The sequence below is a fragment of the Pelmatolapia mariae genome, linkage group LG23 (genome assembly GCF_036321145.2).
Source record: "Pelmatolapia mariae isolate MD_Pm_ZW linkage group LG23, Pm_UMD_F_2, whole genome shotgun sequence".
In the NCBI taxonomy this organism is placed as follows: Eukaryota; Metazoa; Chordata; class Actinopteri; order Cichliformes; family Cichlidae; genus Pelmatolapia; species Pelmatolapia mariae.
The window spans coordinates 41284798-41308517 of NC_086246.1; the positions used below are offsets into that span (position 1 = coordinate 41284798).

The 23720-nt window shown below is 44.0% G+C and overlaps 1 protein-coding gene across 1 annotated transcript; it reads right to left on the reverse strand.

The window, feature by feature from the left end:
* Window positions 1-403: 403 nt before the first annotated feature.
* wdr18 (WD repeat domain 18) lies at window positions 404-23691 on the reverse strand. The gene is made up of 10 exons (XM_063467507.1): window positions 23441-23691; window positions 20180-20290; window positions 18637-18770; window positions 18253-18394; window positions 17809-17952; window positions 17651-17715; window positions 15618-15742; window positions 6234-6397; window positions 5356-5424; window positions 404-565 (listed from the first exon to the last, which is right to left on the reverse strand). Exons 1-10 carry the CDS (start codon window positions 23651-23653, stop codon window positions 437-439), a joined length of 1296 nt encoding a protein of 431 aa, XP_063323577.1. The 5' UTR covers window positions 23654-23691; the 3' UTR covers window positions 404-436.
* Between the last annotated feature and the right edge of the window lie 29 nt (window positions 23692-23720).

Here is a 23720-nt window from a genome sequence, read left to right on the forward strand (position 1 = left end):
TTCTCTGGTCTTCAGGACCTGGACCCTGATCCAGGAAACTGGATCAGCTAAAACTCTGAGTTTCTTAAGCCTGACTCTCCATCTTTGTAACGGAGAGCCTCTGGAAAGTCTGAATGTAATCTGATTACATTTACTGCAGATTCCTCATTTACATCACTGTGATCAGTCATTTATCAGGCTGATCAGTGATTGATTATTGGTCATCTATCTGATTACATTTCGTGTTCACAGACTGAGATTCACCCATGTCAATGACTGTCAAACAACATTTTAAAGGTTCAAAGTCTGAAAATCACCTGAATCAGTCTCGGCGCGCGACCCAGAATCACCCAGAAGGAATCATAGGCTCACACACAGGAAGTTTTCCAAAAACTTTTATTTTGTAGAAAAACAAATAAACAAAAAAACCCATCACAGTTTGTGTTTGTGTGTGCGCTTATGTTGGTTTGGTGAGCAGCTGGCTGGAGAAGTCGTACAAATCTTTGTTCATTTTTTTCAGAGTCTGAACTTCTTCTTCGAGCTCAGCGATTCTAACCTTCGTGTTCTCGCCATCACCAAACACCGACTGAAAACACAAACAAAAACAAGCAATTACACATCACAGAAAAAACAAATCTCTGCCATCTGTCTCCAAACATCGTCCTCTGCTCAACGAGCTCACCAAAATCACTTTTTTCCCGTCACTTTAAATACAATACATGACTGGTTCCGCACCAGATGATCCTGCCGCTAGGAGGTGTTTGCCCCCATTATCATCATCAACAGTACCAACAGTAACTGCAACTTCAACATGCTTTCTTTCTAGCGGCCACTCACTAGGGGGTGAAAGTTGTGGTTCTAAAAAGACTCAGTCCTGACATTAAGTTTTAATTAAGTTTAATTTGTAACTCTGTCAAAATGGAGGGTTTTTGCTGTACACTCATTGGCTGACAACTTGTAATTGACAGGTTGTGAACCAGTCGGTCACAGTCAGAACCTCCCATCAATCACCACATTTGGGTTGAAAACACGATGACGTTGGCAGCAGACACGCTCATAACAAGGCTTCAAAGTGCTAGCTCCGCCCATTTGTTAACCCTCTATGGAAGCTGGTGAAGTTCAGCTCACCTGAGGCCTGGTACCATATCACCCTATTAGAGTATTGCAGTGCGAGAGCGTACTATTAGACTATGCTCTCACACTGCAGGCTTACTTATATGGAGATAAGATTGAAAAGATGACTTGAAACTGAAATTCTAAGATTTGATGTTTAAAAAAAAGAAAGGAAAAAATGAATTTTATTTGGAATTTATTATTTGTTTTCATGCAAGTCTTTTTTTACAGTTTCAATTTTTCTTTTTCAGCTTCAAATTCATTTTTTTTTGTTTTAAACCTAATTTTTTCTGTTTCAGACTTTTGACCATGATTTTGTGCTGTGGCGTGTATCAAGAGGGAGAGGTGGGTCGTAGGCTAATGATTGACAGCTGCTGTGTCACGTTCATTACAAGCTAAAAATTTGCATTTTGGTTAAAGATGACCACGACTTCTTCCTGGGATGCCGCCGACACCAGCCAACAGGTAAGAAACATGATTTCTGATCATCCTATGATGGACTACACATTAAGGTGGGAAAAACATTTACCCAGCAACAGGAAATACTGTTATCTGATTGGCTGGGCTGAGCTGGACCCTAACTGATCTCCATATACTTGCTGTTCCTTAAGTATTTCAAGTAGAACGGGAGGCAGAGCCTTCAGTTTTCAAGCCCCTCTTCTGTGGAACCAGCTTCCAGTTTGGATTAAGGAGAGAGACACTCTCTCTACTTTTAAGATTAGGCTTAAAACTTTTCTTTTTCCTAAAGCATATAGTTAGGACTGAATCAGGTGTTTATACACCTCTCTGCATTTAATCATTAGTTATTATTAATCTCTGGCTCTCTTCCACAGCGTGTCTTTGTCCTGTCTCCTCCCCTCACCTCAACCGGTTGCAGCAGATGTCTACCCCACCTTGAGCCTGGTTCTGCTGGAGGTTCCTTCTTTTTAAAATAGAGTTTATCCTTCCCACTGTCACCAAAGCACTTGCTCATAGGTGGTCAATATGATTGGTGGGGTATTCTGTTTTCTTTAAATTATAGTAGCGTCTTTACATTACAATATAAAGCACCATGAGGTAGGGGTGTGCAATATATCGAGTTTTTCCACATACAACGCTTAAAGTGGCTTTATTGTAACCATCGACTATAAATTGCCATGGCAATATTAAGCTGTCTGCATATAATTCACTGAGATTTTTTTCCTCCCACACGCTGCTAATGCATCATTAACCCCCATCCCACCCCAAAATTTTCTACCTGCCACACTGGGCTGAGCATGCGCATTTATATACTACCAGACAGGGAAAAATATAGCGACAGCTGGAGTTTCAGACTCGCTGTCATTTGGATTTCACAAGGACAATGCTGCACAAAATGCAGTAATTTGCAAAAACATGCCGTAAAACTACACAGGTCAACAATTTTTTTTTTTTTTTTTTGCAATCATCAGAAACCACAAAACACTTTTCTAAACTGGTTTTTCATGCTGATTTCAGATCTGCTTTCAGTTTCCTTTCAGTCACATCAGCCACATCATTTTGAATTATGAGTAATATTAGTTTGCAATGGACCTTCATGCAGTTTTTATTAAACAGGCACCAATCAAGCAACTGTTTCAATATTTTCAGTCAGATAGGCGCGCACTGTGGCATAGATATGATGATCAGTGGCAGTCAGCTACCACCGTTTCTTCAAAAAATCCTTAGCATATGATTTTTTTGTGCACACTGTGTCTGGATTGTCAGGGTACAGCGTCCAGCAGTGGTCGGCCATCATGCTCTCATTCCAGAAACCTTGGTAGTGACGCTCCATTAACTGAATGTCCTGATGAAAACGCTCTCCCTGTTCATCACTCATCATGCCAAGATTTTCTGGAAAGAACTCGAGGTCTGAGTGCAGGAAGTGTATTTTCAATGACATGCGACAGCCCAGTTTCTGGTAGAAATCAACCAGAAGCTGAACTCCTTCCATGTATGCAGAAAACTTGTGGATGCCCAGAAAGTTTTTGCAGAGCCACTTCAATTCCTCCCAAGCTTTGAACTCGGCTGTTGAGAGAGATTGTTTAAAGCCTTCATTCTGCAAAATGGACTTGATCCGTGGACCTACAAATACTCCTTCATTCATTTTTGCACCGCTTATGTTTGGAAACTTTTCAGTGGGGCACTGAAAACTGCATGCATTCGCTTTGCCTATGGCCTCGACAAGCTTCTTCATCAAGCCTAGCTTGATATGGAGAAGTGGCAAAAATATTTTATGCGGCTCAACCAGAGGCAGAAACTTGATAATGCTTTTTCCTGGCTCATAGGCATCTGGTGGCTGCCAGTCACGCTTGACATAATGTTCCACAGTAGATCGGCTGTCCCACAGGCACAGGAAACAGTAGTATTTGGTGAATCCTCCTTGCATTCCCGTCAACATACCAATCACCTTCAGATCACCACCGATGATGTTCCACTAATGAGTTTTATACCCAAATGATTCAAGCAGTGTCTTTATGTTGTCATAGGACTCCCTTAGATGAACAGAATGGGCAATCGGCACACTTGGTTTGGCATTTCCGTTATGGAGTAGGACTGCCTTCAAGCTTTTTTTGTAAAGAATCAATGAAAAGACACCATTTAGTTGGAACATGCTAAAGAGTCTGTTGATGTCATGACAATGGCACATTGAGCCATCAGTTGTGAAGAACGCTGTCAAGTTATGACTTCAACTTCTGTAGTGAGTTACAGTAACACCCTTGGCAAGCGAATGCTTCTGCTTAAGCCTCGAAGCAAGAAGTTCTGCTTTGTCTTTCGACAGATTTAGATCACGAACGAGATAGTTTAGCTCTGCTTGTTTAAAAGTCTCTGGTTCTGAATCTTCATCAGCCAGAATGGATCTGATGGCTCTGGATTGTAACCAGAGGCACCTTGACCGTTTCCTCGTCACCTTCTACAGAAGCGAATCCATCATGTGGCAGCACAGGAACAGGCCTTATTGCAGAATCCAGGCTGGTGTATACAATTTTGTGCTTATTTTTGAATGAGAATCCTGTTGTATTCACAAGGCAAAAATAGCAATTGTTGAGATGATCTCGTGGTTCCTGCCACACCATCGGGACTGCAAATGGCATTGCTGCCTTTCACAGATTTAGCCAGTGCTGCAGTCCATTGGAACAACTGTTGCAGATGACATGTGGAGCCCAAGATTTTATCCTGGTCACCCAGAGGGCAGCCAAAGTACAATTTGTATATCTTCTTAAGATCTATAGTAATTGGGAGACGTGCTTTTGTCATGAATGAACCACACACATAAGAGAAACTGTCTGGATGATTAATAAAATCTAGGCACGGTAACAACTGAAATCAACATGAAAAACACTACAGAACCCACATAAACTCATCTCTTACCTGTTGACCTATGCTATTGGTGCTAAAGGTAGCCGTACAAATTTGTTCCGCTGGCTGAAAAGTCGTCCAAAATGAAGACTGTTTTAAACTCAGCACGTGAACGTCTCCCCACACACCAAAGAAAACCAGCTTTGATACCTGTAATTGCTCTTGGTCAGTCGTTTTATACTCACTGTCTAGACTTTTGTTTCTGTAGTCTAAGATCATCACATTTTTTTTTTTTTTAAACAATGATTTATTGATTTTTTGGAACAACACAAACAGCCACATTTTTTATTTTACAAATTTTATATGTTATAAGCACAAAAATTTGTTTTATTTTGACTCGTGAATTCTTGTTTGATGTTTTTGTTGCTGTGGTCTAGTCATTTGTTAAAAACCTCTGTGTACAACAGATGGTTAAAAAAAATAGTTTTTTTAATAAAATATAAACATTTGAATACAAAAAATCTGAATGAACTTAAGTAGAAAAAACCACTGAATTGTCGATTTGAATGAGTGTACCGGTGCAGTGTTAGGCACTATATGGTTGAAAATAACATTTGTTTTTGTAGGTTATTTAAACATATCATGATATACATTGTGTATATTAGATTTTCCTCATATCGCTGACCCCTACCTTAAGGCGACTGTTGTTGTGATTTGGTGGTGTATAAATAAAACTGAATTGAACTGAGGCAGTCTCAGAGTCTGAACTTTGACCCCACACTCAAGACACACACAGTGCTGACCAATAGAGCTGCCAGCTTCACACCATCTCAGACCACCATTGCTATCAATAATCAATAAGACTGACTGGAACGTCAGGCTCACAGTCAGTTAGTCTCTGACCCTTGACTGTGGGATTGTCAGAGGATGCAAACCAACACTCGACGAAACCTCGGCCCCTCTCACCTTGTCAGTCATGCCGTTCATCAGCGAGTTCAGCGTGTCGGCTTTCTGCAGGTACGTTTCCTCCTCCTCCTGTAAACAAACAGGAAGACCTCTTCAAAGTAAAACCTGTGACGTATCAGCTTTAAGTGAGATGTGCAGATTGTCACTTCAAAATAAAATTGAAGCCTTCCACCATAATTACAAAAATAATTTAGCAATAAAATTTAGTACTGCCTTGTGAATCTGGTGATGATGATGAAGACATCTAAAAATTTTATGTCTTGAGAACTGATCAATTAAACGATGTTAAACACTCCAAACAGGACTGACGATGTTAGCAGGCATGCTGGTGATAGCTAACAGGAGACAGAGCACTCTGACCTGTCAGGCAATCAAAGCTGTAAATATTGATATTATTGCTTACCCACTGAGGCGCCAGCAAACACACGCATTTTTCAAACCCATTGTCATTACAGCAGAGAGTGTGTGTGTGTGTCTCAGCCTGTATTAGATTCTGTCTCATTAGCATAAACTGCTCTGAGGATGCTTATGAAAGTTTCCCTCTCATTGTGTATGCATTTGTGCGTGTCTATGTCACCTTCCTCCTTCAGAGGGATCGATGTGTTTGAGCTGCAGCTTCATGTTTTATTTAAACGTTTCCCCGAATCATGTTTGATCTTTCCATTGATCTTTTCATCTTTATGTTCAGCCTTCACCTGCACAGCTCCTTCGTTCATATGTGTGTGTGTGTGTTTTCATTTCTACCCTGTCATGTCGGAATTTCTTGTTGTTGTGGCTCCCATCTATGAAAATAAATTGCTCAGACCTTCATTTGGTTTTTACTTCCGTAAACAGGAAGCTCAAATATGGAAGACACTAGGAAGAAAGGCAGCACTCACCTGTGTGTGGAGCCTGAGGCGGACACACACTTCCCCCGGCTCACCGCCGTCGCTCTCGGAGGCATGCAGGTGTCGGCTGAAGCGTGGCAGAGGGACGGCAGGCCGACTGTCAGGCAGGAACATGTTAGCGGGAGCTGGCGTGATGATGGCGTTTGTCACTGGCCCTAAACACACAAACAGGAAGTGATGTCGTGGTGCTCAGGAAGTGTCGTTTGTGGATGGAGAGACATAATCACTACAGAAGAAATTTTGCTTCCTGTGTAAATTCTACAACACGCATGATCCTCTGCTAACCCCACATCGCTCATGACATCATCAGCTCATTAACCATTAGGTCATGGGTATGAACAGGAACCGGCTAATCAGGGGCCAACTGACCAGAGACATTAGCTGAATGACAATGACCCCTAAGGTGATGAGTGCACGTGAGTTTCCTCGGTGATTCGCAGGTGTGAATGGCGACCTGTCCAGGGTGAATGCCGCCTCTTGCCCCATGGCAGCTGGGATAGGCTCCGCCCCGCTGGGGTGATAAAGATGATGTAGGGAGCTCCTGAAGGTCAAAACTGTTTCTTCTTCTTTCATGATAGCTCCACGGTGTTGTTTAAATAAAGCTGTTTGTTTTTGAATAACATTGCAGCCCATGTTTACATCACTTCCTGTCATCTTGGCTTTCAAGAACGTATCAGTCTCTTAGATGAAACAGGAAGCAAGTCAGTGATGTCATGAAACCAGGCTGAAACTGTACCGATCTGAAACATGCAAATGATTACAGGCTGCAGATTAAAAAGTCACTTAGGTGAAACAAAATTAGGGTTTTTTGCTTACTTGTTTTTTAACCTTTAACATTTTTTGGTGCGTTGGTTCTATTACACGTCTGCAGAGGCTAAGCCTACACTTGAAGCCACTGAGGTTTTCGTTGGCGGGAGTGACGCAATGCCACTGTTATCCCACTTCCAGCAGTTGTATTTGTTGTTCCACAGTTCTCTTTATTCAACATCATTTATCATAACAGCGTAGTGGTCACAATCTGTTTGCTCCTTCCGAATAACAACACCTGGCACTAATTATGTGTATCTACCTTAAATACATTCACATAAACACACCATACCATAAAACAAAAAAGGTGACCCCTAGCGGCCGACATAAGGTAACAACCCCCAAAAAATGGCTCCTACAAAGTCAGTTAGGTGAAAAATGCATTGTTGGTTTCCTGCACGTGCTCAGTTCTTATCTACTGATGTTCGTTGGTGTGCTCTCAGCAGCTCCTTCGGCTGATAAAACCTTAATTGTCCTGCAGTGTTTCCTCATCCGGCACACTGACAGAACCTCTCTCGAGCACCAGAACAGAACAAGAAGAGACGAGTGGGCCTGACCTGACCATCAAACTTTCATTACATCAACCTGGGGGGGGCAGAGGGTGGAGGCAAAGCCGGGTGTTGGTCACGCTACGTATCCTGTATGAGGATTTTACTGCATTAGATGTGCCTGCCTGAAGTTAGCTTAAACTTTTACACACAGCCTCATTGACAGACCAGGACTTCACCTCCACCACCTGATTGCATACTGTATGTGAAGAGCATCCTCTTCACTTTATACAGAAGAGGATGCTGGAGAGGCAAGATGGAGGCAGATCATCCTCCCCTGAAGGGAGCATGAGAAAGGAGGAGGAGGAGAAGAAGCTGTCCACTGTCACTTGTAGGGCTGCCACAAACGATTATTTTGATAGTCGACTAGTCATCGATTATTTTTGCGATTAGTCGACTAATCAGATCATGCATCCATTGGACGTAAAACTACAGCTTATTGCACCAGCATGCATCTGCTCTTATATAACTATCATTAGCTTACAGCTTTAAGTGTTTAAGGTATGCCCTAACTAAAAATAAAGACAAGATGATAGTTTATTACATTTTAATGAAATTCGCAGATTGTTTCGGTGAAGTTTAATAAACTCAGCCGTCTGCTCCTTGCTATCTAAAATATAACAGGACACTGGAGTATATTCTCGAGCATCTCACACATCTAATCAGTTGTCTGCTTGACGTTTATTCAGCTGTGTAAAAACTATAACTTTAATCTCAGCCAAACCGATTTACTCAGGAACAAATAAAATACTGAAAAAAGCCAAACAATAACATTTTAAGTTATCTAAGTGACTTATATATCATGTTTAACCTGAGTAGACGGCGGTGGGTTTGAAAACGATTTGCCGGGAGTCCGGTGTTCTCACCGGCTCTAGCGAGCCTTGAACCGCAGCTGGCTATCGAGCTGGTGGGTAACAGACGTCTACGAAAACGTCGGAGCGCTTTTGAAAATATGTGGTGTCTTGATAAACTGAGCAGATATTTGAGGTTTACAGAGCTACATTCTCGCCTGAAAATATGTTCAACGTTTATTTTGTGACCCAGAAAGAATAATAAGAGTAATATTAAAACTAACTAGCTACCGCCATTGTTGGAAACTGAGCAGGGCCGCACTATGAATTCTTCGGGGTTTAACGGCAGCTGGCATCCTTGTACATGCAGTGCTGCCATCTTCTGTTTCAGTCCGTTATTACACTCTTAAATCCTGCTACTTATTCCTGCGTCTTTTGGGATCTTACAAAGCTTCAAACGACGCGTCGACTATTAAATTAGTCGTCGACGATTTTGATAGTCGACGTAATCGTGACTAGTCGACTAATCGTGGCAGCCCTAGTCACTTGACGTTTCCATCACAGGCGCCTTTGATTTGGTGTTCTACAAATGAAGAGTATTAAAAACTGAAAATAGAGCAATGTGTCTGAGTTTGTGAAGGACATTCAGAGAAACTCGTGTGAAATATTAAAGTTCTTCTGGTTCATCAGTAAAATATTTAAGCTGCTGCACTCAAGTCACATCAGGAGGAACTGATGGACATCAACAGATGGCGATCACCTCAATAACACATGACTGCTTCTGCGCTGATGAGGCGCTCTGCAGCAGGGGCAAGCCCACTTTGTTCCTAAAAGCTGCCTGGTCACATGACCTGCATGATCATTTATCAATGAGACTCATGAAGCAGACGGGATTATTCAGATCCCGAAATTCATCACGATTCTGATTAGCACCAGGTAAATCACACCACTGATGTGTTTGGTCCTGATGCACGCTACCTGTGACAGGTTCTCTGTCAGGCATGTCTGACCTCAAGTTTTCAGACCTCGGCTAATTTTGCTGCGATTGCTGCGCCAGTCCCTCAGACAGCTGCGGTCTGCACAAACACGTTCAGTGTTTTTGTGGGAAGAACGGAAACAGGAGGATCTGCATGTGAATGAACTGAGCGCGCTCTGTCAGTCGTAAATGTCTCTGGAATGTGGCGCTTTGTTCCAAACGGGTGGTTCTAGCAGCAGCAGGTTGGCATCCAGCGGCATAAAGATCTACACAGATGAATGAAAATCATGGAATATTCCAGACCAATGTCCAGTCAGGGCCCGCCACGCAGCAATTAAATAATCCAATCATCATCAATGGCAAAAACAACTGAGGTCAAAACATTCAGAGGTCAAAGGTTAAATTACAAGGTCCACGGTGGCTCTCCTCCACCTATTGAAGATTCCTCTGGCTGCTGATTGAGACAAGGACCAGAAGCTCCGCCTCCAGCACACTGTGTGTGTGCGTGAGAGAGAGTGAGAGAACCAGTTTAAAGTGCCATCTGTAACCACGGTGACCACAGGTCCTCTGAGAAACTGTCCCACTGTAACTCATCAACCTGTCATCAACGCTCTTCCATCAGCTGCAACAGCCAATCAGGTCAGGACAAACACAGGAAGTGGAATGGCGCCTTTAATCTCCTCTGCTTCCTTCACTTGCAGCCAATCAAAAGGAGCGGCTCTGAGCGAGGCGTGCTCCATCAGTAAATCTGCCGCCACGCTGACACGCTGCCAGACTCATTTCACGCCAACAGAAGCTCCAAACCGCAGCGCGTGGGAGCGGATTTACTGCATCTGCCTCCACCTTCAGTCCTCCATAACAGCCCTCTTCACCTCCACCTCACCGCTCTGTATTCACTCCGCCTTCAGCGCCTCAGCTCACTGTCACTCTAACTTCCTGTCTGGGGACTTTTAAAATTAATTTCCCTGAGATTAGCTCGAGGATCTGTTTAAGAGCCTGAAGGATGACAAATCGCTCGGGAGATGATAAAGCTGAGCTGACTGACACGCCTGAGCCCCAAAACAGGAAGTGGCTCATCTACACACAGAAAGAAACAAGCGAGCTGACCTCACCTGCTCACTCTAAACAGCTTTTTTATCACCTGTACTCAGGTAGCAGCTTCACCTCTAGCAGCCGCTTGACCGTGCTCCTCGCTGTGAGACCAGCCGGCGGCAGCATCTTTCAAAGGTTAATGTGAAACTGGTCCAACTGCAGCAGCTGCTGAAGATGTCTTATCTGCTCAGAAAACAGTTTACAGCAGACTGAAGACCACGGCCGTGTGACCACGACTCAGAGTCTGTTCACCTGAAGGTTTCCCATGAAGAGCTTAGCCACGCCCACCACGCCCCCTCCCCACCAGAGCAAATCTTATGCTCAGCGATTCTGAAATCTACCCATCCATCCATCAACTTCTCCATTATCCACCTTCTTAACCTCTGATGCATGCTGCGTGCTGCCCCAGCTTCAGATGTTCGAAAATAAAGTTCAAGACGTTTTTCCCTGCAGGTTAAACGTCTATAGCCTCACACATTACAGCTGCACTCCTGAGAGCCAGCAGCTTCATCTTTGACCTAGAGCACCAGACACATAATGTGTCAATTTAAAATATGGACACAGGTCAAACAAGCAGGACCACAATAACAAGCTGTTTGATTGGCTCCTAGGTTAGCATGATGCTAAATGTTTAATACACTAAAGTTTGTGATTAAAATACTTTCAAATTCCAACACCAGATCAATAAGTATAAAAGCAGTTGCTGAACCAGGTTTACACCTGCAGTCTTGGTCAGATGCAGCTGATAGCTCATCTGATTTCAACCAAGCTGCCGCTCCTCAATAAAACCAATCCCTGAGAGACCATGCTCAGGGTGAGAAACTCCACCAGCAAAACATAATGACCGCCAGGTCACCTTGCAGGTGAGCCGAAAGAAGCTCAGACATAGATTTCAAAATGAAGGTGTTTATAAACCTTTAAAAGCAGCTTAAATATTTTTGAGCTTTTATATGAAAGTCAATGATACAATGATTCAAGGTGAAACAAAGTAAACGTGTGTGTCTACCACCGAGTCTCTGCATGACTGCTACCACTTATTGAAGGGTCATTCTGATATTTATGAGATTTTATTTTGAAAAGCCATAAAAACTGGCATCACTTACAGTCCCTGATGAGTTTTAAAAAGTCTAGCACACTTCCTGTAACACCTGTTAGTCATTTAGCTTTGAATGACGTGTCTATGATAAAGAAAGGGTTTTTTTCAACATGTCCTCCAAGTAAAACAAAGGCAAGGGGGGGGGGGGGGGGGGGGGGGGGTTCAAAGCTGAGGGAAAGTTAAACATCAAAATTTAGGTGGAATGATAATAATAACTGGTGCTGATGCTCAGTTATTTAATTAAAAACTGTAAATCTCTAGGGGACCCGCAGGCTCTGTTTTAACACATCGTTTAAGGGTTTCTCTCAGAAGGGTGTCCTCGCTCTTACATCATAAATAAAATCCCCGAGCAGTGAAACTCAGGAGGTTTGTACTGAAAAGTCATAGCAGAATTCCTGCTTGTTGTGCTAATAGAAACGGGCTAATTATCTCCCACTCAATTACACATATTGATCGTCTGCTTGGCTCCGGCTGCTGGAATTACACTAATGGTCTAAATGTGGTCCAGAACGACAGATAAATCAGACTGAGTGTGTTAGAGGCTGAAGGGCTGCCAACACACTGCAGACACTCTGAGGAAACACCCTCAGCTGGTTCGGAGCCTCTCACCTGGATGTTTTATCGATATTCCACTAAACCAGGGGTCTCAAACTTAAATGAGCTGTGGGCCAATCCTGGCACTGTCATCTCATTGGAGGGCCACTTTAGTGTTCAAGTAGTACAAAAAAAACCAAACAAGAAAACATCCACAAATATTTCAGAAAATGTTTTGTTTGTTTGTTTGTTTTTTTATTTCAAATATTGTATAACAAGACAAATCTTTTTTTTTCTCCCTCTTAACTAACTGAAGCCTTTCATTTAACTACCAAATAAACACATTTGTCCTCTCTTTCTGGCCAGCACGTCTTTCGTGGCAGCACGTCGGCTATCATTTTGTTCGTATTCAACAAAATAAAAATGCAGACATAAGCGTACACATCTTCCCCCAAACAAATCCTCCCTAACAAAAAAGTCACTTCAAGGGCCAAACTGCCTTTAATTTCTTCACGTCAATATACGGGCCAAAAGTAGGGCTGACGTGGGCTGCCACTTTGAGAACCCCTGCACTAAACAAACCCATGAAAGACACTTATCACATCAACTGCTTCATGAGTTGAAGGAAAGTTGGGTTTTTTTGTTGTTGTTTTTTTTATACCATAAATCTGCAGTTCATCTACCATCCAGCAGAGGCAGCAGTGAGTCTGTCTCCATGTTAAAATTAACAAGTTTACGACCAAATACAAAAACTGGTTTAGCCTCTAAAGATAATTTCTCTCTTCACAACAACTGTACAGGTGAAGAATGTTTTTAGAAAACAACTGTTTGCATTATTAGGGGCGTGGCCTCTATGATTGCAGACAGCTAGCCACCTGTCAAAGCGTCACCAAAGCCTAATTTTACTGAGTGTGAATGTTAATGTAACGCAAGTATGCAGATTAGTTGCTAACAGAATTTAGCTCATCTTAAAAACTGTCTGATTCTATCATCTGAGCACAGCGCCCCCCATCAGTAGCACTGATAACTGCAGGTGGTGAGTCTTCATCAAATTTTCATTGAATGTCGTTTGTTTACTGAGATACTCCTGAGAACATTGCATTTAATTTAATGCTATCAAACACAAAAGAAATTAATTGAAACTGTCAGTCAAATGTGGGCTGCTGAAATGAAAGCTTCCATGTTTTGCGATGTGACAAAAATCATTTATCTTATCGCTATCATGATAATTCCTTTCTTCTGCGAGTCAGCTACCTGTCTGTGGTTCTCTTACACTCTGATCATAATTCAGCTGCTGATGATTCGTCTCAGCAAAAAGTCTCAGGATTGTAGTGAAGATGATTCTCTGGGAGGTAAAAGCAGCAGTTAAATGTCAGCACTGCAGATGGGCTGCCTCGCAATAGCCTTCCTGTACGGCCATCACACTAATCCCGCCCACCAGCTCTTCCCAAAAGTTCCTTTTTAGTTGAACAACAAAAATCCAGCAGCTCAATTAGAGAACACATCAGGAAGCGACTCTGACGCATCACGCCAAGGACGCCGTCCAAACAGCTGATCTATGACATCAGGAAACACCTGGCGACTACAACGGTAACCTACAGCCACATGAATGGACAGCTTGCCTCGCCATGGAGTTGGCAGCTTCATGTTTAATAGTTGAAAAAATGTAAAGAAAACCTGCAGTTTGCAGGAACGCTGCAAAGACAACTCAACTGAGCCACTGATGTTTGTGACTGAAAATGCTGTCACGCTCAGGTGTACGGTTCAATGCAGCATGGTGTGTTCAAGTGTCACTGTGTTTTTTATTCTAGTGCGATGTGTTCAGGGGCCCTCAGAGCTGACAGCGTCTCCCCCAGCCTCTCGGGGTAATGAGTCCTGAGATGAGGTGGCGGCAGCAGAGAGAGGTGGTCTCGCCTCGTTGCCTGCAGGAGCGGTGCTCTGCTGTCAGACGGATGTTTCTTTATAACAGTCGCAGATCTGACACGCTGAGAGACGGCGGAGGAGGCAGGAACACTCGGACTGATGCACACCTCCCCCTCCTCGCTTCTCATGAACTCTTCATGAACCTCTCACTTTATTTGGTTTATTTCACAGCAGCTCAGATAATCAATCGCGCGCACACGCACACACACACACTGTGTTCGATAACAGTGATGGGATGCAGCGTCTCCTCTGAGCTTAGCACCTGTAGATGGATCTCAGATGACGTCTCTGAGGATCACGTGATGCTGAGCCAATCACAGCATCTCAGATCTGAGACTTCTGCACCAACTTGCCTCAGTCAAACCCAACCATCAAATGATCTACTTCCTGTGAGGCATCATTGTTCTCATCAGAACCAAATGAAACAAAATAACTGATTAAAAATGGCGAGGAGATGTCTGAGGACCGCCTTCTGTTCCTGTGTTCTTCCTGGGTGCTCCAGGGTCCTGGAGCCATGTGACTTTACATTTTTAACAAAGTGATAGACAGCGACCTATCCAGGTGCGTCCCACCTCTCGCCCGTTGACTGTGCTCAACAGAGGGCGCTTGTGAGCGCACTGGTTTCTGTGAAGGTCGTCGGCATGATGCCTACAGACAAACATCTGCATGTTAATCAGTGACATCTCTATGATGTCATGCTGATTGTTCTTCACTTCACTCAGTTAAAAAGGCTCAGCTTCAGCCTGGATTCAACTCATAATCCTGAGATTATTTCAGGTTTGTTCCACCTGTGACATACCTGCAGCGCTACCTGTCTGACACTGGTTTCCTGTGCTGACCCTGCCCCTTTTGCCTCACAGCTGGACTCATAGACCGGTGCTGAGGGGAGCACATTGGTCATGTTTAGTGAAGCCAGGTTAAAAATCCTTCAGCAGCAGGTGAGGTTAGAGATGGCAGGAATTATGTTCTATGGTGTTTCATCACGCTGATGAGTCCGACTCTGCAAACATCAGGTAAAATCATCAGACGGGCTGAGAGCGAGCACCTCCTCTCGCCTGTTTGTGAGGAGCTGAATCTGCTCTGCTGAGACGAATCCTTTTGAGGCGCTGTCGTCATGGAGGATGAAGCTTTCTCTTTAAATTCACTCTGGCTCTTTGTGAGCAGAAACGTGACCGGGAGGGGGGGAGGGTGAGCCGCGCATCCGGCCAAAGCAGGGATTACGGTCGCTGACGGCCGTTTGAAGTGAGACGAATTTGGCGCGGAGGATTTGGTTAATTACAAAATGTCAGTCATGATCACGGCGGGGAGGTCCCTTCTCGTGTTCCTGTCAGAACCACACCGCCGCTCATCATCAAGCAGACACCAGAGGAGGAGACGGCGCCGCCAGCGTCACCGCTCATTAATAACCCAGCAGCAGCTGAGGAGGAGGCGGTTAAATCCAGCCACCTCAGGTTAAACAGCACCTCCCTGAGGTGACAGCTTAAAAGTGCAGCTTCCATTGACCCACATGTAACCAGAAGTAGATCTCAAGCTGAGATTTCTTTTGAGCAAGGCAGCATGGATAGAAAAACTCTCAACCCTGATGATGTCACAAGGTGCGGGACTTACCTTTGTGTGTGAGGCAGCGGATGCTCTGTTTACTCTGAATGTCCCACAGTCTAACCGTTTCATCATGTGACCCTGACAGCAGGAGAGTCCCGTCCATCGACACTGAGAGACACGTCACCATGTTCCTGAGGAGAACACAGAACCACGATCAATAAAGTTAATTAACCCTAATCAACAATCATCCTGAACCTTGATCATTGAAGTTAATCCACAGTAAACACCTGTTAGAAGGGCTTCCTCTGACGTGTGTGTTATTCACTACCATCTGGATTATTTCACCGATGGAGACAAGAGCTCTTCATCACACGTGTCGTTTTCCCCACACCTGTTTTCAGTTTATGGTCGTTCATGTTTCCTACCACACCCACTGCTTGGCGAGCTTGGAATTAATGAAGAGACAACCCACCACCATTTATCGCCGTGATGTCACACCTCAGCCCAAGCAGACTCCCACAAGTCCGACGAGAAGCACCGTGAAAACATGTGGACAATACTCTGCTGTGATAAATAACTGGTCGCCTGGCATGGTCATATCCTGTTGAGCATGTGACGGTCTACATGTTATTCATTTATTTTCAAACATGGAGATAAAACTGTTTGTACAACACATGAAGTTTCTTAATTTTCTGCTACTCATATTAGGCCCTAGCCACACTCCGTCTGAAGCCCCGCCCCACTTGTTCTAACTTTGTGCTTAAACGTCGTGACTGTTACAGACGATGAAGGTTAATTATCGGTGGACTCGCTGACCTCCAAACGCTCGACGTGATCACCAACGCCGCTCCTCGCACCGTACCGGAAATACAATTTGTTCCACACACATGAAAATACTCACACTTCCTGTCACCGCCACAGAGAAATGGTTGGTGTCAGATTAAACTCATTGAAGCAATCCCGTCCTCTCTACAGATTTTCACCCTCTGCTTTCAGTGAACAAGACTTTTACTGCAAAAGGAACTGCAAAAGGAACAGGAAATGACCCAGGGCTATCCGCTGATATAAATCTTTACACACAAATTTCTATCTTGTCACACAGTGGAAATTTGTGTTTGTTTTATGCTACATTTTATTCTGATTTTAGCGTTTATTTGTATTGATGTTATTTGCATCATTTTTGTGTTTTGCATAATGTTGTTATAATCCACTGTGGAATGGTTGGACAATAGACAAAGCATCTGTGGAGGTGTGGGTGGGCCCTGAGGTGGCCTATCAGCAGTCGAACAGACTTGTTAAAAGAAAAGGACAGGCGCAGGCTCGAGAGGAAGGAGGAACCAGGCGTGGGAGAGAAGGACATGCTACTGGATCGCCAGGTGAAACGGCTTCCAATGATGTTTGCCGGGTGCAGCCGTGTTGGGGGAGGGTCACCGTGGCTATTAGCCAGGCCAGCTTCACGGATGACGTTTCTGTCCAGTGTCTGTCTGTTTACAGGGCGGTGACACGAGGGAAGTAGCAACTAGTGAGAGACTCAAGTGCGGAGCGCAGCTGGGTTGTGATGTGACGAGCCTGATAGAGAGACAGGACGGAGATGGGAGTTTCTCCTCGTCCTCCTGAAACTAGGCTGGCGTGGTCCAAACTTCAGAAGAGGAATTCCACTCTCTAACTTGTACATATAAGGAACATTCGTCTTGGGTTGTAGGACAATTTTATCGCGGCACTGGGCAGGATTTAATGTACAAAGAACATCTTATTGCAAGAGTTGTGCAAAAGAATTGTGTTTATTTATTCCTGGTCTCCTCCTCGGGGAATAAACTGTGTGTGTTTAAGATCTGCTCAGTCTCTCCTCCCTGGGTTTCTGATACATGTGTTCCCCCTCATATTCTAAGAACCTGTGGCGTGACATTTAGGCCCACCAGCTTTAGTGTCCACACAGTTTTTTTCTCACTATTAAGCAAAAAAGTAAAAACGGTTCATCAGAGCTTCTAGCGTAAGACTTTATTTTGAAAAGAAGAAAAAAGAAAGCTGGTTTTCGTACACACACACACGAGATGTCATGCGACCATATTCCTGCAAACAAACACCAGCGGCTGTCTCACCTGTGACCTTTAAACACCTGATTCCCCTCGCCATCCGACTGGAACGACTTTTCCCGACCGAGACTCTGCAAACAGTTCAAACAGGTAAACTTTATTGTCTCCTCTTAAAGCTGGGAGGAGTCAAAACATGATTAGGTGAGAAAATGAGACAGACTCACCTGGCTGCACAGAGACACTTGGAAAATATTTCCATCACTTCCTCCACAGAACACGAAGTACTCAGCAGGGTCAAAGGTCACAGACATGATCTCCACATCAAAGAGGATCGAGAGGAGTAGCTCGCCTGAGGACAGCTCCCATACCTAGACAATTAGCAGAAACAAACACCTCTAAGACTGTGATGACTTCATATTTTACTGTGCTGAGCTCTGATTGGTATAATTTAACCCATTACTACATGAACTACAGACACAGACACAGTTTCAAGACACTAAGAAGACACTAACTTGTTTAGAGAAACTAAATGAAGTAAGCTTCCTCCTCAATACCACGCTAACTCCTGTTCTTGATTATGGTGAGATGAAGATCATCAGCTGTCCGCTTTATCTGGGTCACAGCTGTCTGGATCGCTGAGCGACATCAGCAGAGGTGCACAAACTCACCTTCACTGTCTGATCTAAGGAGGCGGTGGCGACTCGAGCCTGAGCTCCCATCAGGCCACAGTGCAGGTCTGTGATTGGCAGAGAGTGACGAGACATGATGTGGCGAGGCTCAGGGGCGTGGCTTACATCCAGCTGGACAACACTGAAACACAGCGAACAGAGTGAGTGAGTCAGCGATCCGTCTGGCACATCTCAGTGTCACAGGTGACGCGCAGACCTTACCAGGCAAGTCTGAATTTTATAAAACACACACACACAGCTAAAGCTGCAACTGCTGGACACTGCGCCTCTCTCCAGGCTGACTTCACATTTGTGTTCTTGTAACACCTTGCTCCTGATTAAAAGCTCCAGAACACTCCAGATGTGTTTTCAGGTGTGTCTCACCTTGACAGACTCCACACCAGAGCCAGGTTGTCTTTTCCACCAGAAACAAAATGGCTGCTGTCATCAGTGAACTTCAGACAGGTGATGTCCTGATAGTGACGACTGAGGACAGACAGCAGTTTACCTGTGCACACCTGATCAGTGAGAAAACAAAGTAAACAAACCTGAACCAAGAGACAAAAAAACAACAACAACAAAAAAACCCGACAAAAACATAAAAGGAAGAACTGTCTCTCTAAGCTCTTCGTGAAATGTTTGAATCCTCGCTCCAATCAGCTCCTTCAGCCTCTGATCACCTCCATATGTCTGCTGGAGTTTTATTCTAACATTGAACCTGCAGGAGGTCCAGGTGTTCTCATGAACCAGTTTTAGTGAGTTAGTCTTAGCACAGCACGAGCTGATCTCCACTCCTGTGTTCACATTTCACTTTCCAAACCCTCCTCCATGCATTCAGCTTCTACTGTGACCTCTCTGATGAACAGGATGGAAACAGCTGAGGAGCTCTGAGATGGTGATGCTCTTTCTTAAACTCCTCTGTCAGCATCATCTAAGCAGATTTTTTTGTGGTGTCAGTAAGTCAATAATGAGCTTTTATGTTAAACACCTGGAGATGCTTAAAGATGTGTTTTCTGTTCAGATTAACTTTATCTGTTAGTCCTTCAGAGAACACAAGAATATGAGAATCTTTTCTCCACACGAATCCTGTGGGGAGTTGTGCTTCTTAATCTTGTGTGGGTTCTCTCCTTGTTCTCAGAGTTCCTTCCCTAGTCCAAGTCCTGACTGAGCCTGAGTGCTGATCCGTCTCTATGTTAACCCTGTGATAAACTGGAGACCTGTCAAGGTGTACCTGGTGTCACCTATAGCTCAGATAATCTCCTCCCCCAGCAAGACTAAATTAAATAAGAGTGAAACAGATGGATGGATGTATTCTAAACTTTCTGTTTGGTCAATAATTTCTTTTTGGTAACAACTCTTCCTGTAACATTGGAAAGTCTGTTTTTTTTGTTTTGGTTTTTTTAAATGGTGCCACATTTGTAGAGAAAAAGCATTCGTGGGTTGAGCAACACAGTTCAGTTATGTGGGCTGTGCCCATGACAAACCAAATCTTCTCTGCCAATGCTAAACAGCTGCTATTGACTCTCTTTTGTGTAACATATATTGGATCGGATGATTGAAGTCTGAAGAAACAAGACATGTTTAACAGTATATTTACTGAACTGAACAATCAGGGGCCTCACTAGCATCTGTACAAACCACACAGAGCCACAACAGCCTGACACCTCCTCATCACACTGGTCACCAGCTTGGTCACAGACTGGTGCAATCCCATTCATCAAAGGGCAGATTGCTTACTGACCGCTTGATTGATGAGTGACCAGGATGAATGAATGCTGCTGAACAGTAACTTAACATCAGTAGAGTTACTGAAAGAACTTCTCATCAGCATCATGCTGTCTGCTTATTGAGTCGTACAGCACAGGCTAAACAGGATCTTAAAAATTAATAAATTACATTCAGCCAATCAGATCTTGAATAGACTCACCTCCCACAGGTAAATGGCCTCAGCGACTCCAGCAGCAAGAAAGAGTCCATTAGGTGAAGCAGAAAGACAAGTGACCACACCGGGACACACGATCTTCTGCTGCAGCTGATCCTGAACAACAAAAGAACAAGTGCGTGTGTCTACGAGGGAAGATCAACATATCCAGGCTAGTGCTGGGCGATATGGCCTAAAATCCATATCGCGATATAATTTGAAGCATGTGCGGTAACGATATATATCGCGATATATTCTTTTCTTCTGTATAATGTATTTTACACACTATAAGGCACACTTAAAATCCTTTAATTTTCTCAAAAATCGAGAGTGTGCCTTATGTATGAATTCTGGTTGTGCTTACTGACCTCGAACCGATTTTGGCGTGCAGAAATCTGTTAAAAATGTTTTAGTACAACTTTGGTAAGCCGCACTGCTTGATGGATTGTCAGAGCATTACGGCTGCCGTAGTGAGGAGCTTCGCGGAGTAATCTGGGTCCAAAACTCCATCCGCTTCAGGTCCCAAAGTCAAACGAATACTGAGAGTTAAAAACGGTCTAAATTCTTTCATCTTTAATAAAATCATCAGCGTTGCTGCTTTATCAGGTGTAACAATTAAGTTTAACATCCAGGCATCCATGAAAACAGAATTTATTAAATTTAACGGAGTTAGAAGTTAACAGGAAGTTAGCTCGCTAGTTTCCACCTAAACATGACATACCATGTTCTGACTGAGAGATTTTTGAAACTAATTAAAACGTACAGTTCTGCTATCACTTCCAACATAAATGAAGACAGAAAACTAAACAGCAGTGGCGTTTGTAGGGCTACTGAAGTTGGACTAGCTGGTATATAATGTTGTGCTACGTGATTGCTAGCGACACAGCTATGTTAGCATAACATTAGCACAGTGAAGCTGGAGGATGAACGCCAACTTTTTTCCCATTCGATAAAAGTTAACGTGAGGGATTCTGGTGGTTAGGGACAAATGCAATCGCATAGCAGGATGCTATACACGGACCAAACTTCAGTCAGGAGAACAACTGAGATAATCCATCCACAATACGAGGTTAGTTATTAATATACTGCAACAACATGTGAATAGAGCAGCTGCGAGAGAATTCAACATTAATGAACCAATGTTACGGAAGTGGAGGAAGCGCAGTTTTTGGCTTTCCCCATATGTCAAAAGTGCTTCATCTCTTTGCTATGACTGTCGCCCGGCATAATTTGCAGATGATAATGGTTGTAGCCGCTGCGATGCTTTCGACCAAAACAGGCGCAGCTTGATGACATCATAAACATGTGCTATCGCGATAGAGCGGTATAGTCAAAATCTCTATCGTTGGCCAAATTTATATCGTTTCTATCGTATATCGTTTATATCGCCCACCCCTAATCCAGGCTTACTCTGTTAGCTGGCTTAACAAAATTTAAAAAGCCCAGTCAGAGATTATGAGAGACCATGAATATCAGAACAGTGGGCATCAGCTTGGTGTTTAACCCCCCATCTTCTTTTCTGCTTTAGGCTCTGAGCATGATCAGACATTCAATTTTCACTTCAATTCCATTTTATTTATATACACCACCAAATCACAGCAACAGTTGCCCTAAGGTAATGATGATTGGGTATTTCCAGCAGCATTTCTTTTTATTTTCTTTAAAGACGTCTATCAGAGTTACTACAGGAAATTAAAAGAGTTAATGCAGTGTGAATAACATTTTTGCTACCAAAATAAAACTAGACCAAATAGAATAAAGCAACTGCAAGAACTGAAAACAATATTTGATGATCTCCATTATGCGCTGAGCAGTTCAGATTACCCAAGGTCCCTGAGCGGGTCCTGGAGAGCGCCCCATCTGGAGACTATTGTCCTACTTCTTTAACGTTAACATGGGCGACAGCACCTGGAGGGGCGTGACTGTGAGGAACCCAACATGTTCTGTTATTGTATTCTGTGTTAAACACAGTTCTCCATAACGAACATCATGAAATTTTCAAGTGTATGTGGCACCAGGACACAGCTGCTCCTCTGATAGGAGGACATGGAGCTTAGTTGATGCATTTTGTGGAACATGACCCAGTGGTCTTAGCTAACTATAGGCCAATCTCCAACCTTCCTTTCATATCAAAAACTCTTGAAAGAGTAGTTGTCAAACAGCTCTGATCATCTGCAGAGAAATGGCTTATTTGAAGAGTTTCAATCAGGTTTCAGATCTCATCACAGCACAAAAACAGCTTTAGTGAAGGTTACAAATGATCGTCTTATGGCCTCTGACAGTGGACTGATCTCTTTGCTTGTCCTGCTAGACCTCAGTGCAGTGTTCGATACTGTTGACCATAATATTCTATTAGAATGATTAGAGCATGATGTAGGTATTACAGGTACTGTGCTGCAGTGGTTTGTATCATATCTATCTAATAGACTCCAGTTTGTTCATGTAAATGGAGAGTCCTCTTCACACACTAAGGTTAATTATGAAGTTCCACAGGGTTCAGTGCTAGGACCAATTCTGTTTACATTATACATGCTTCCCTTAGGCAGCATCATCAGAAGGCATAGCATATATTTTCACTGTTGTGCAGATGACACACAACTATCTAATCCATGAAGCCCGATAACACACACCAAGTAGTTAAACTGCAAGACCTGGATGACCTCTAATTTTCTGCTTCCAAATTCAGATAAAACTGAGGATATCAAACTGGGGTGATGAAACCTCCAAGGGAAAGTCAGACACAGATCAGCAAGGTTCAAACAACAGGTGATCAGCATCCATCACCACAGTGACCAGCAGCACACCCTCAACACTCTGAAAACGGCTCTGCGTACCTGCTGTACCACCAGGTATGTCCATGTTACATTTGAGCAGCACGCTTTCGAAGTAGAATGCTTCACAGAGAAACTGCACATCTGTAGAATGTCTCAACAAGACCTGTGTGTACTAACACAGCAGTCTGTGCGGAAACACGTGGACGCACGAATCAGCTTCTTTAACGCTGAGCTGCAGCCATCACACAGGTAAGGTGTGAGGACAGATAAACGGGGTTCGGTAGGGGCTTCGAGTGGTTCTGACAACGGCTCTACTTTTTCTTTTTCACAGAATTAAAGTGGCAGCTTTCTAAACGCTTTGTTTACACCTTTAGAGGGACTGCGGGTTTTTGCGCACCTGTCCGCGCTGGGCGGCGGAGCGTTACTTTGGTGACTCTCGCCTGGTGAGCGAGGTGGGCTCAGGTGAGCTCAGCTGGGCCAGGTGCTGTCCTACCTTTCTCTGCAGCTCCCACACGTTGATGAAGTTCTTGCCGAGCTGCGCGGACAGCAGGTACTCCCCGCCGAGCACCGTGAGGCTGCGCGCGCCGCTGTTCCCGCCGCGGTACGAGAGCAGGCTGGAGCCGCTGTGCGGGTCGAACACGGTGCAGTTCCACAGCTGGGACCCCGAATCGCTGCTCAGCAGGACCTCCAGAGGAGCCGCCATCATCCACACACACACCGGGCACCGCCGCACACTCTACGTCACGTCCGAGACCGATACCTCACGTCCGGGC